The 13,721-nt window shown below is 42.3% G+C and overlaps 1 protein-coding gene across 4 annotated transcripts in view; it reads left to right on the forward strand.

Annotated features, from left to right (window-relative positions):
- Positions 1-2,044: 2,044 nt before the first annotated feature.
- Positions 2,045-13,721, forward strand: part of ATRN (attractin) — a 427,246-nt gene continuing 415,569 nt past the window's right edge. For all 4 annotated transcript variants that reach the window (XM_032765826.2, XM_032765825.2, XM_032765827.2 and 1 more), the window contains exon 1: positions 2,045-2,502. In XM_032765826.2, coding sequence (XP_032621717.1) covers positions 2,231-2,502 — 272 coding nt within the window. In that variant the 5' untranslated portion in view covers positions 2,045-2,230. The remainder of the gene's footprint in view (positions 2,503-13,721) is intronic.

Raw genomic sequence — 13,721 nt, forward strand, 5'->3', positions numbered from 1 at the left:
ACTTTTGATTTCCCACTTAATAAAATAATTTAATCTTCAGTCTTACCATGCACCTCTTTCCAAATTTAAAACAATGGATTAAATTTACCCTTAGTGTAACTTCACTGCTATTAAACAGATCAATGGAGAGCCACCAAGGATGAATCTGACCCAGTAACTTCAGTGAAATTTAGCCTCTTGTCACTTTAAGTACTTCACATACTTTTCTAGACCCATAATCGAGGTTTTACTTATTTCTAACAAAACCTTTAATTTGAGCTTTGTTTCATCTTCTTCCCATTGCAAATAACCACCTCATTTTGACTAGTCTGTTTAGAAAGGCTTTTGTCACCTCACTTAGATAACTCACAGCTATAATGATGATATTATTCTACTTGCTCTTTCTCACTCTTTTGCGCTCCTGGACCAGCCCCTAAACAATGGTGAAGATTCTCCACTGCAACTGCTTCTTTATTCAAGCAAGCCCACAGCATACCCATTTCTTCAGTAATATCTGTTTTAACTACTCCCAATTGTAGCTATGGGAATTCAACTTCCCTTCCCACTTACAGATTCTCTGGAATACATTTAGCATTGTGATACTGCAAACTTTTTGTCTACACAGTAGTAACTGAGGTATGAAATTTGAGAGTTTCAGTGTAAAACTAACATACTGCTATGTCTTTAGTCATTAGTGGTGAACACTATCAGGGCAAATACCCACATTTTTCTCTTCCTTTATACTTCTTGTTCCACCTGTTAACTGTTTATTCACCTGTTGTTTATTCTTTAAATCCTAGATTGTAAACTCAGTGGAGCTTGGGATGTCTGTTATTTTGTATAGTGCTTTGTGCAATGAAGACATTAAATAATAAATTGATACATTGGAGAAGGTTCAGAGAAGAGCCACAAGAAAGATTAAAGGATTAGAAAACATGCCTTATAGTGACAGATTTAAGGACCTTTATCTATTTAGCTTAATAAACAGAAGGCTAAAGGGTGACTTGATTATAGTGAGTAAGTATCTACATAAGGATCAAATATTTAATAATGGGCTCTTCACTCTAGCAGAGAAAAATGCAACATGAGCCAATGGCTGGAAGTTAAAGCTAGACAAACTCAAATAGGAAATAAATTGTAATTTTTTTACCGGCAAAGGTAATTAACCATTGCAACAATTTACCAAGGGTCATGGTGGATTCTCCTTCACTGTTAATTTTTAAATCAAATCAGCTGTTTTTCTAAAAGAGCTGCACTAGCAATTATTTTTGGGATGATCAGAGTGGTCTTAGACTCTATGAATATTGCAACAGAAATATTTTTCTCCTATTGCAGGCTCCACCTCCTCTCATCACTGAGGCCGAGCTTCCTTGTGTGGACATTTGTTTCTTCCATCTTGCACTTTGTGATGGGCTTTGTGAGAGAGTCCTTAAGCTTTCTTCAGCTACTCGGAAGAAAGAAGACTTGTATGAGTGGGATAAAGTGCTCTCCTGCAGACATCCCCCCAGGACCGGGAAAGCAGTATGAAATAGCCAGCCAAATCCAGGCTCGTTTTTGCTCCCAGTGCCTGCTGGTTCCGGGCTTGGGAGCGTGGTGTGGGCTGGGTGAAGACTCCCCAGCCTAGCATCTCCTTGGCAAGGCTTTGGTTTAACTAGCTGCCGGTCACCCAGGGCACCTGTGCTTGAGCCTTAATCTGACCTCTGCCTCGTCATGTCCCCCTTGCCGCTGAGCCGGTGAGAGAGTGACCAGACAGCGTCAAACATCAGGACAGAGAGTGAGGGGTAACAGGAGGCTATATAAGACAAAACCCCTATAGAACCGGGACAGCTGGTCACCCTAGCCGGGAACGATAGGGGGAAAGGAAGCGGCGCCTCCGCACGGCCCCATCGCTGGATGCCGGGTTCCCCTACTCTATGGCACTGCGCAGAAGACGGGCCCCACCCTGCGTCGCGCTGGCCGCCGCTGCCCGCTCTCCATGGCAGTCCCCGTCCGCTCGGGAAAGCGACATGTCAGTGGACGGCGTGCGGGTGATGACGTCATCGGCCGCGGCCCGACGGGTGCCTCAGTCCCGCCGCTGAGACTCGGGAGAGCGAGTGCGAGCGGCGCTGCCGAGCAGCCTCATTCCCCATCGGCCACCGTATCGGAAGCTCGCAGCTCCCTCGCCGGCCACCGTCCGGTCGCTCAGCCCACCCGGGAGCTTAGGGAGACAAGGAGTCCGAAGCTCTCACCTCTCCCAAGTCAGCGGCGGCAGATGGAGCGGAACAGCCGGAGGCAGCCGGCGGCAGGGAGACTGGGCTCGCAGGGCGGCCGGTCTCGGCGCTTCGGGGGGCGGCCCCCGGCTCAGCTTCTTCTGGTGCTGCTGATGCTGCTGTTGCCGGGGCCCGAGGCGGCGGCGGCGGTCGAGGGGAAGGAGTGCGACAAGCCGTGCGCCAATGGCGGGCGCTGCCAGCCGGGCAGCGGGCAGTGCGAGTGCCAGGCCGGCTGGGTGGGGGACCAGTGCCAGCACTGCGGGGGCCGCTTCAGGTGAGTCAGAGCCGGCCGCCAGCGGGAAGCGGTGGGCGGGTGGGTGCCGTAATGTGGGCGAAGGGGCCTGGCCTCTTTCGCCCTGGGGATCGCTGTGGTGGCTTCTAGAAGAGGCTTGGTTCCCCCCTCCCTCCCTCTCTCCTGGGAGGCAGCCCCAGGGGGAGAAGGGCAGCAGGGGGATGTGTGCGAGGGACGTAGGTTTCTGGGTAGCTCCACATCAAAGCGTAAGGGGTTAGTGCAGGAGTGGGCACACTGCGGGCTACATCCGGCACTCCAGGTGTGTTAATCCTGGCCTCAAACTCCCGCTGGCTAGTGGGCTCGGAGACTTGCCCCGCTCCAGCTGGAAAGTGGGGTTGGGAGCTTGCCCCGCTCAGTGCGGATCCCAGAAGCAGCTACATGTTCCCCCTCCTGCTCCTATGCATAGGGGCATCTAGGAGGCTCCACATACTGCTCCTGCTCAAGTGCCATCCTCGCATCTCCCATTGGTTGGGAACCATGGCTAATGGGAGCTGCAGGGATGGTGCCTGCAGACAGGGCAGCACGCAGAGATTCCTGGCTGTGCCTCCACATAGGAACTGGAGGGAGGACATGCTGTTGCTGCTGGGAACTGCTTGAGGTAAGCATCCCCCCCCCCCCAAAGCCTGCACCCTGACCACCTCCTGTGCCCCAATCCCCTGCACCACCCCTGATCGCCCTCCCACCCTCCAAATTCCTCAGTCCCAGCCTGGAGCACCCTCCTGCATCCCCAACCCCTCATCCTCAGCCCCACCCCTGAGCCCACACCCCCAGCCTGAGCCCTCATCCCCTCCTGCACCTCAGCCCCCAATTTTGTGAGCATTCATGGCCCGCCATACAATTTCTATACCCAGATGTGACCCTCGGCCAAAAAGTTTGCCCATGCTGGGTTAGTGGGATGGATGTGGGTATGAGGGCTCTGGCTTCACTGGGTAGGTCCAGTCTTGACAACGAAGGGATTATCGGTCATGATTGTGTCAAGGGCTGAGCTCCTGTGGGTACGGTGAGTTCTGAAGGAGATGAGAGGACTGTGGAGTATGTTTTGTGGGTTTTGGCTCTTCTAGGCAGCGGCATTTCTGATGAGGAAGCAAAATCATGTTTGAATGAGGTGTCCAGTTTCTTTGTTAAAGCCAGTTGTTGGAGTGAGAAAGCAAATGCTAGGTACTTCGTCCTTTTGGCTAAGGGTGATTCTTCCTCTGTCTGAAAGCTATCTCGGGGGTTGAGGGCAACTGGATATGTGTGAAGGAAATCCAGCTAACGTAGATGAACTACACTGAGTGTTCTGTAAAAAAAAACAAACAAACCAAAAAAACAAAACAAAACAAAAAAACCTGTGTGGCTGGATCCTAGTTCCCCTTGATGTGCCAGCTGTGCAGTATTTGTGAGAAACATAACCCTGGGCCATGCCAGCTCTTGAAATCAATAGCTTGGTTCTTAAAGTTCTTGCTAAGTCAGTTGCATGAACTGAATGTTGTCTGCACCCTGTGGTTGACAGAGTCCAGTTTGATCCTGAAATCATCGTTTGATATTTAGGTCGCTTTGTATGCAGCTTGTTCTAGGATATTGCTCAGGTTTCCTTTTTACGGAGACCATTGTTGAATGGAGGGAGACTTCCCTGTGTATTTGAATTTCATGACTAACACACATGAGTAATTCTGTTTCTATCTAGATGTTAACAATTAATGTGTATCTGGCTATGATTCCTTTATGCTTGTGTTGCAACATCTAGTTTGATGTCTAGTACAAATTTTGGTTCATTGACCTACTAAACTTCTCTCACAGATGTTAATGATACGTAAAGGTTAGTTACATATTTTTTAATGGAAGAATGAATGCTTTAGCTTTCAATTGTTGGCTTCTGATCTGCTTTTTCTTTTCAGTGTAGGTTCTTCATCACTGTAGCATCTGAGCACCTTTCTGTAATACATTAAATGATGTGGCTAACAACTCTTGTGCAGGTTATATTCTCCCTCTTTCTGAGTCTTTCCTCAGATTTTGTGTGTAGTGTAGTGTTTTTTGTTTTAGTAGGGTGTTGTTTTTTTTTAAATGTACACATCACATCTCAGCATTTTAGAGAAGGCAATATCAGAAAAGTGTGCAAGGAAGGTGGTGATGATTCTTAGTTCCTGTGGGAGTTCATTCCATAGTCTCTTACTAGCTTCCAAGGAGGCTCTATTTCTTGCACAATTGAGCTTTTACCCTTGTAGAAAATTACACTTTGTCTGAGGAGCAGAATGGTCAACTGTGGTTCTCAGCGAAGAGATGATCAGAGATGTGCTGGGCCTAGGTCATTGACCAAGTTGAAGACAAGGACTGAAACCTTGAATATTGAGGTTAAATTCTGTGGTAAGCCAGTCTAGAGAGCAGAGGACAGACTTCATGTGTTTGAGATAGCCTTTGTTGTTGAGAAGACATTCTGTACTGTATAGAATTAACTGGACATGGAGCCATCAGCCCTTAGGAATGTTACCTTTGTCACCTCCTGTCTGCACTATAACAGTGTAGCTGCAGTCAGGTCATAGTCTTCTAGGATGAGATAGTCTCACCTACCCAACCAGAGACAGTAGCATCTGTGACTAATAATTTTATCATGTGAGCGCTTAGCCTCAGCAAGGAATCCAGGAGCATTCCTAAATTATGAAGTGAATTGACCAATTGTGGGTGCATACCCACCAAAAAGAGATTGTGCCATGGTTGTGAACTCTTCAAGATACTTTCTTCTGCCCATAAGCATAACCTTTGTCTTGCTTGGGTTTAGCTTCAGCCAGCTGTTCTTCATCCTTGGTGGCACTGGTCTGGTTGTATATGGTGAAGGATAGTTAGAGTGGTATAGGCTAGATTAACACCATTCTGTAGAGTACTTCTCATACAAAAAGTTCCCAAAATGTTGGATTTACAAATTCTGGATTTGACTTTCAAAACATTCATCGCCATCATGGCAAATCCAAAAGGAATGTAATCTCCTTGCAAATGAAGCACCATCTGGCTCAGTCCATAGCTAATGCCTTCAGAAGGTCTGGCTTGATATTCAGTTTATGTCCATTATTGGCAATCTGATTGTGCTACTGAAGCTTTTAGCAACCACCTGATTTGTGGCCATGTAGCAGCATTCCTTGTTAAACACATTTCATAATTAATTGGCCTTCAGTCCTAATACATCTATACCAAGAAAGCCACTGAAACTGAACTCAGAGGCAGTTGCTGGTTTTGACTACAGATATCTTCATTATTGATTTTGTCTTTTCAAAACATTAGTTGAATGAAAAGAAGATACTTGTGCATGCAGATGGACAACTAGATTCATAGATTCATAGACTCTAGAACTGGAAGGGACCTCGAGAGGTCATCGAGTCCAGTCTCCTGCCCTCATGGCAGGACCAAATACTGTCTAGACCATCCCTGAGACACATTTATCTAACCTACTCTTAAATATCTCCAGAGATGGAGATTCCACAACCTCCCTAGGCAATTTATTCCAGTGTTTAACTACCCTGACAGTTAGGAACTTTTTCCTAATGTCCAACCTAAATCTCCCTTGCTGCAGTTTAAGCCCATTGCTTCTTGTTCTATCATTAGAGGCTAAGGTGAACAAGTTTTCTCCCTCCTCCTGATGACACCCTTTTAGATACCTGAAAACTGCTATCATGTCCCCTCTCAGTCTTCTCTTTTCCAAACTAAATAAACCCAATTCTTTCAGCCTTCCTTCATAGGTCATGTTCTCAAGACCTTTAATCATTCTTGTTGCTCTTCTCTGGACCCTCTCCAATTTCTCCACATCTTTCTTGAAATGCGGTGCCCAGAACTGGACACAATACTCCAGTTGAGGCCTAACCAGCGCAGAGTAGAGCGGAAGAATGACTTCGCGTGTCTTGTTTACAACACACCTGTTAATGCATCCCAGAATCACGTTTACTTTTTTTGCAACAGTATCACACTGTTGACTCATATTTAGCTTGTGGTCCACTATGACCCCTAGATCTCTTTCTGCCATACTCCTTCCTAGACAGTCTCTTCCCATTCTGTATGTGTGAAACTGATTGTTCCTTCCTAAGTGGAGCACTTTGCATTTGTCTTTATTGAACTTCATCAGGTTTACCTCAGACCATTTCTCCAATTTGTCCAGATCATTTTGAATTTTGACCCTGTCCTCCAAAGCAGTTGCAATCCCTCCCAGTTTGGTATCGTCCGCAAACTTAATAAGCGTACTTTCTATGCCAACATCTAAGTCGTTGATGAAGATATTGAACAGAGCCGGTCCTAAAACAGACCCCTGTGGAACCCCACTTGTTATACCTTTCCAGCAGGATTGGGAGCCATTAATAACCACTCTCTGAGTACGGTTATCCAGCCAGTTATGCACCCACCTTATAGTAGCCCCATCTAAATTGTATTTGCCTAGTTTATCGATAAGGATATCATGCGAGACCGTATCAAATGCCTTACTAAAGTCTAGGAATACCACATCCACCGCTTCTCCCTTATCCACAAGGCTCGTTATCCTATCAAAGAAAGCTATCAGATTGGTTTGACACGATTTGTTCTTTACAAATCCATGCTGGCTATTCCCTATCACCTTACCACCTTCCAAGTGTTTGCAGATGATTTCTTTAATTACTTGCTCCATTATCTTCCCTGGCACAGAAGTTAAACTAACTGGTCTGTAGTTTCCTGGGTTGTTTTTATTTCCCTTTTTATAGATGGGCACTATATTTGCCCTTTTCCAGTCTTCTGGAATCTCTCCCGTCTCCCATGACTTTCCAAAGATAATAGCTAGAGGCTCAGATACCTCCTCTATTAACTCCTTGAGTATTCTAGGATGCATTTCATCAGGCCCTGGTGACTTGCAGGCATCTAACTTTTCTAAGTGATTTTTAACTTGCTCTTTTTTTATTTTATCTTCTAAACCTACCCCCTTCCCATAAGCATTCACTATGTTAGACATTCCTTCAGACTTCTCAGTGAAGACCGAAACAAAGAAGTCATTAAGCATCTCTGCCATTTCCAAGTTTCCTGTTACTGTTTCTCCCTCCTCACTGAACAATGGGCCTACCCTGTCCTTGGTCTTCCTCTTGCTTCTAATGTATTGATAAAAAGTCTTCTTGTTTCCCTTTATTCCCATAGCTAGTTTGAGCTCATTTTGTGCCTTTGACTTTCTAATCTTTCCCCTGCATTCCTGTGTTATTTGCCTATATTCATCCTTTGTAATCTGACCTAGTTTTCATTTTTTATATGGCTCCTTTTTATTTTGTAGGTCATGCAAGATCTCTTGGTTAAGCCAAGGTGGTCTTTTGCCACATTTTCTATCTTTCCTTTTAGATACCTGAAAACTGCTGTCATGTCCCCTCTGTCTTCTCTTTTCCAAACTAAATAAACCCTATCATGTATGATTGTAATTGTGTACATAAAAAGCCAAATGCTTTTGCATGTGCAATTGCATACCTAACTCTTTTAAAAATTGCACACTGTATGTGTAGGGGACACTCCATCTACCACTGAAATAATAGCTACTTCTGAGGTCAGGTAGAAACTGTTCAATAGCGCTTAGCCCCACAAAACCACACTTTAAGAAATAGCATAGTTTAACAAGAATACTAAAATTTTTTTAATTTGCTTAATAGAAGTAGTTATAGATTACTGTTGGTGATTATAGAGTATGTAATGTACTTACATGACCAAAGTATACAATAGTAAAATAGAATTTTCTGGTTGAAAAATGTGGGTAAATCACTAGCTGAGTGAGCCATTAGCTAGCAAAGTACTATCACAATTTTCATTCTTAAAAATAAAATGAAACTTCTGGAAAAACACAAACAAGCCAAATATATTCAGTTGCCAAAATGCTGAGTGATTGTTAGAACTATTGTCAAAACAAAATAAAAACCCTCAAGCAACAGTTAAAGATACATTGGCAACTGAAATCTAGTCAATTTTTTTAAAGAGTTAAAAAGTAATTTCAAGTACTGCAGCTGCCCTGATTGCATACCATTTTGTTTGTTTTTATTATCATATATATATTTAAAAAAAAAAATAAAAAGAAAATCTTCCTGGATCTAATAACATCAGCCACACCATCAGGGGCACGTTCACCTGCACATCTACTAATGTGATATATGCCATCATGTGCCAGTAATGCCCCTCTGCCATGTACATTGGCCAAACTGGACAGTCTCTACGCAAAAGAATAAACGGACACAAATCTGACATCAGGAATCATAACATTCAAAAACCAGTAGGAGAACACTTCAGCCTCTCTGGCTACTCAGTAACAGACCTGAAGGTGGCAATTTTGCAACAGAAAGACTTCAAAAACAGACTCAAACGAGAAACTGCTGAGCTTGAATTGATTTGCAAATTAGATACCATTAACTTAGGCTTGAATAGAGACTGGGAAAGGCTGATTTCATTACACAACTTGAATCTGTTTCCTTCTGATAACTATCCTTACACCTCTTGTCAGCTGTCTGTACTTGACCATCTTGATTCTCACTACAAAAGTTTTTTTTTGTCCTGCTGATAACAGGTCATCTTAATTAGGCTCTTAGAGCTGGTATGGCATCTTCCCTGTGTGTGTGTGTGTATATATATGATATATACTCTTCCTATATGTTCCATTCTGTGCATCCGATGAAGTGGGCTGTAACCCACGAAAGCTTATGCTCAAATTTGTTAGTCTCTAAGGTGCCACAAGTACTCCTGTTCTTTTTACAGATACAGACTAACACGGCTGCTACTCTGACACCTTCCTTGTTCTGTGAAAGACCCACACAAACAGTGGACAGTGACAATACAAGGGGAACAACTAGGTATACATTAAATGGAAAATTAAACATTTTTTTCTCCAATCTCTTTCAGTTATAGTCATCTTAGGCTATACTTTTAACTTTAGAATGTACCATTTTTCCAGCAGAATTGTAATTTTTAAATTGACTGTGTCTCTTTTAAGGCAGAAAATCTTAGCTGACACTTTCGCCCTTAATTAAAATTGTTTCATCTTCACCAATGTTCTCTGAATGGACAAGGGCAATGTTGGAATTCTTATTATTTATGCAGGATATTACCAAGATACTAATTTACCTTTAAATTCCTGTAATAAATCCAAACATGAAATGATATTACACACTTCTTCTAAACATGCCAAAATAATGAGCAATTTACTAGATGCAAACAGTAACAAAACATTTGTAAGTAATTGATCAAGATACTTACAAATGGGCTAAAGCCAGGAGTGGTCCAACTTGGTCAGGCATGTATTAGCAGTGAACCTCAGGAGTTTATTTTTTATTGCATTTAACAAACAAGTGTGATGACATTACCAATTATCAGACCTTAGCTAAGCCAGATGAAGGAGTTCAATTATAGCCAATTATTTACTGCTCATAGTACCCAATTAATCATGTTTTATTTCTGTTACTTTAGCCAAACCTTAAATAGGATAACACTGGTATTTTGAAGGGTCACTACACATTTAACAAAACTTTTTTTCTCTCATTGTTTCTTTGTTTTTGGTTCAGTGCTTTGGGTCTCTTGTTCATGCTAATATTCCAACTCAATTTAAAACCATTGTTCACCCAGTCTAAGGTGGGCCCATGTTCTACAGCAGTGGTGGGCAACCTGCGGCCCATCAGGATAATCTGATTGCGGGCCACGAGACATTTTGCTGACTTTGACCATCCGCAGGCATGGCCCTTCGCAGCTCCCAGTGGCCGTGGCTTGCTGTTCCCAGCTAATGAGAGCCGCAGGAAGCAGCGGGCCGCAGGGATGTGCTGGCTGCTGCAGCTCCCAGTGACGGTCAACATCAGCAAAATGTCTCGCGGCCCACGATCAGATTACCCTGATGGGCCGCAGGTTGCCCACCACTGCTCTACAGGCAGTCTCTGAGATTTTGTATATGTCACATTTAACAGGAAAGATGGAAAATGAAAGTATGGAGTTTTTCCTTGGTTGTTCCTATGCTAATGTAAGCTTCCTCACTTTCATCTGCCTTGCACAAAATGACTAGCACAAATATGTTGCTTGCCGCTATGTTTTTTCATAATTGTCCTAAAACTCTGTTTTTCCTCTCAGTTCAAACTTTCTAGCTTATGGCAAGTGAGCAATGGCTGAAAAGTCAGAGAATGTTAAGTGGAAGACATAAGTGTACCTCTTGTGGTGAGATAATATAACTCAGTCTGGGTCTTTCTGCTTCTTTTATGTCAAACCTCTGAACTGTTCTAGTGTAATTATCTGAGTTATCAAACACTCATGGACTCAACTGAAGACCACTGAGGAGAGCAGCATCCAACAGCCTCCTTCCTCCTAAGTTTCTCTGAGAGTTAAGAGCTCTGTGATGTGAACAACACAACTGGAGATTTCCTACTTCCTCTGCCAAATCCAAGAACTTAGTAGTGCTGAAAAGAAAAAGACTGATTGTAAAGACTGTTGCAGTGGGAGATCAATGAAAGCCAAGTGAATGGGGGTTTAATGCCTAACTCCGTAACCACAGACGAGCGCCGGATGCTGAAGGGAAATACTTATTCATAAAAGTCGCCTTGTCTCCACTGGTCAAGGCTAAAATAATTTCTTGTTCTTTTTTTTGGGTCTCTTCTACTAATTTTTGTGTCAATATCATGCATCAGGCTTCTGAGTCGGCTGCCTCTCTGGATTTTTTCATTATTCCACATCTCTTATTGCCACATTTATTATCAACTTACATGAGCTCATCTTTTCTGGTGAGGTCTGTATCCAAATGGGATTCTTAAACATTGTAGGCAATTTACCATCAACCTAAATGACTTCTTCTGAAATATCACTTAAACTACTGAAGTGAATGCTGTCTTCACAGGAGCAGTCTTTAATTTAAGTTTTGAGAAGATCGAGACCATTGATGCTGTTCACTTGCATTCAATTGAAGCTAAATGTTACCACATGCAGTATGTGTGACAAATTTTACTCTCCTGGTTTATTTCACTAAGCTCTGCAAATTATGAGCAATAAAGGTAAAACTGTGATCTTCACATAATTTGGCTGTGACAAATTGCCTTGAAAATGTGCTGCATATTGAGGGTAATGAGACCTGCTGGTTAAATAGTTGCATGGGCAGGTTAAATTTTTTTTTTTTTTTTAAACTCGCTTTCTCATAATAGCAGGGTGCTATGGAGACATCCTTCTAATGTTGCTCTTTTGACCAGCTGTATGTCTGTGTTCTCTATGTCTATAACTTCTTTCTGAATTCTGTATGCCATTTCGCCTGTCTCTTTTCTTTAAATCCATTCTCAAAAATCACTTCTTCAAAGTGTCTTAAACTCAAGCCTTTAATACATTAAAAAAGAAGTTAGGAATTAGGATTGAGACTTGGGACTTGATAGAGGAACAAGCCATCACAACCCTTTGAAATGAATCTAAGGGGCAGGACTACAGTAATTTTAATAATATTTAGCCCCCCTCTAATTCTGTATTAAGGTATTGCTTTGCACTCCTTGGACTGTCTTGAAAGCTGGACTTGGCAAGCAGCAAATATAGAATATTACAGTAATTGTGAAAATGTGCTGCTGCATATAAAGTAATTTAATTCAAAATTCCTATTTCAGTGACTACGTCACTGTCAGTGATGCTTCGTTTCCATCTTCTGCTTCTTTCTTCTTGCATTTTTTCCATGCGGACTGATCTGCATGAAATTATCTTACAATCTATTTAAGAATGCCACTACTATCACTTCTGCATCCATCATCAATTCCTCAGTGTCCGCAGGTTGAGCTCGTAATCCCCTCCAGCTTGCCCTGCCTAATTGAAAAGAAAATTCTCAAAATCTGCAATTCTCAAGTGTGGATTTCTTATTATGGCCTTTCTTCTGTCACTTAAATTATAAGATTCTTATGACAGGTCTTGCTCGAAACTGTGTGTCGTATACAATGTCAAACTTATTGTTGATGCCAAATGTTAAATGCAGTATTACTACTTAATATAATTCAATACTTGACACCTAGAAATACATTTTCATCTCAGTTTAATCAAATTGGTTTTCAGTGTATTTGTACTCGTCTTGCTAAACTTTCAAATCTTAGTCTCTAAGTTTAAATTCCATATAGAAGACTTCCATGAAGAAGTAGCTTAGCAATATTAAGTGCATTTCTGCTCTAAAAATGACTTTGTAAAAACGGCATAATGAGGTTTTATATTAATTGTCTCCCCAATTTCCATAACAAATGTATTAAGTCTGCAAGTAAAAAGATGTCAGTTAAAAACATAAAAGCCTCACACAGCCTGGGGTTTGAAAGTCAAATCAGATTTTTTCCATCTTATGCATCTTTACGAGAATAATTCCATAGGCCGAATTATGATGTGAGTTTGCCCAGATGTCTGAAGACCATGGAATTGTACAGATGTAGTTAATGGCTTAGTTTGCTTTGCAGAATCTCAAATATTGGTGCTGTTCAAGATGGACAGAACTCAGGGTTTGTGTACATTTAAAAGTTTGGTCAACACAGCTATGTCATCAGGTTTGTGGCTGCAGCTATGTCCATTGAACAAAGCTGTGTTGGTGGAAGCAAACTTCATTTGGAAAGATGCTGTTCTCACGGTGTTGGGGGGAAAAGCTCCCATCAGCGTAGGCTGCATCTTTACTCTGGGGTTATGCCAACATAGCTATTCTGTAGTGTAGACATACCCTCAGTTTGAGTGTTGGATGTGTAGGGTTTGGTAGTTAGAATACACTTATTTTACTTGCAAACTAAGCCATTTTGGTATGGAAATTTGAGTCAGTGAATACTGAATGCGAGAGTGCCACCCACCCCCAGGCTAAGACCATGCTTTAAAGAAAACAAATCCATTATGCTGAGACATTCTTAAATTGAAGACGGCTTTTAGTATAGATCATGTGAAAAATATAGTGTGAAGTTTTGCAATACTCTGCTGAGCAGCATTTCTGTTTAAAGGCAAATTTTCACTTTTCTAAAATTCATAGGCAGTCAGATGGGTTTGAAAATTGTTATACCACCTGAAGGCTTGGGGTAGAGTTTGTGGTGCACCTTTGAGGTTGTTTTGATAAGAGTTCCTGAAGTATAGACACCTTCCCTCCCGCCTCCAAATGTGCTATTTTGAATCTTCAGTGTGCTCTAAAATCCACATGCAGAGTTGGATTGGCTTGAAAATGGGTTTTCTAATTGAGGGTATGAGAGAGTCTGTCTGAAGAAAATATAAAATCATTTAAATTAACGGGTTCCTTAGAT

The sequence above is a fragment of the Chelonoidis abingdonii genome, chromosome 5, assembly GCF_003597395.2.
Source record: "Chelonoidis abingdonii isolate Lonesome George chromosome 5, CheloAbing_2.0, whole genome shotgun sequence".
NCBI classification, from domain to species: Eukaryota; Metazoa; Chordata; order Testudines; family Testudinidae; genus Chelonoidis; species Chelonoidis abingdonii.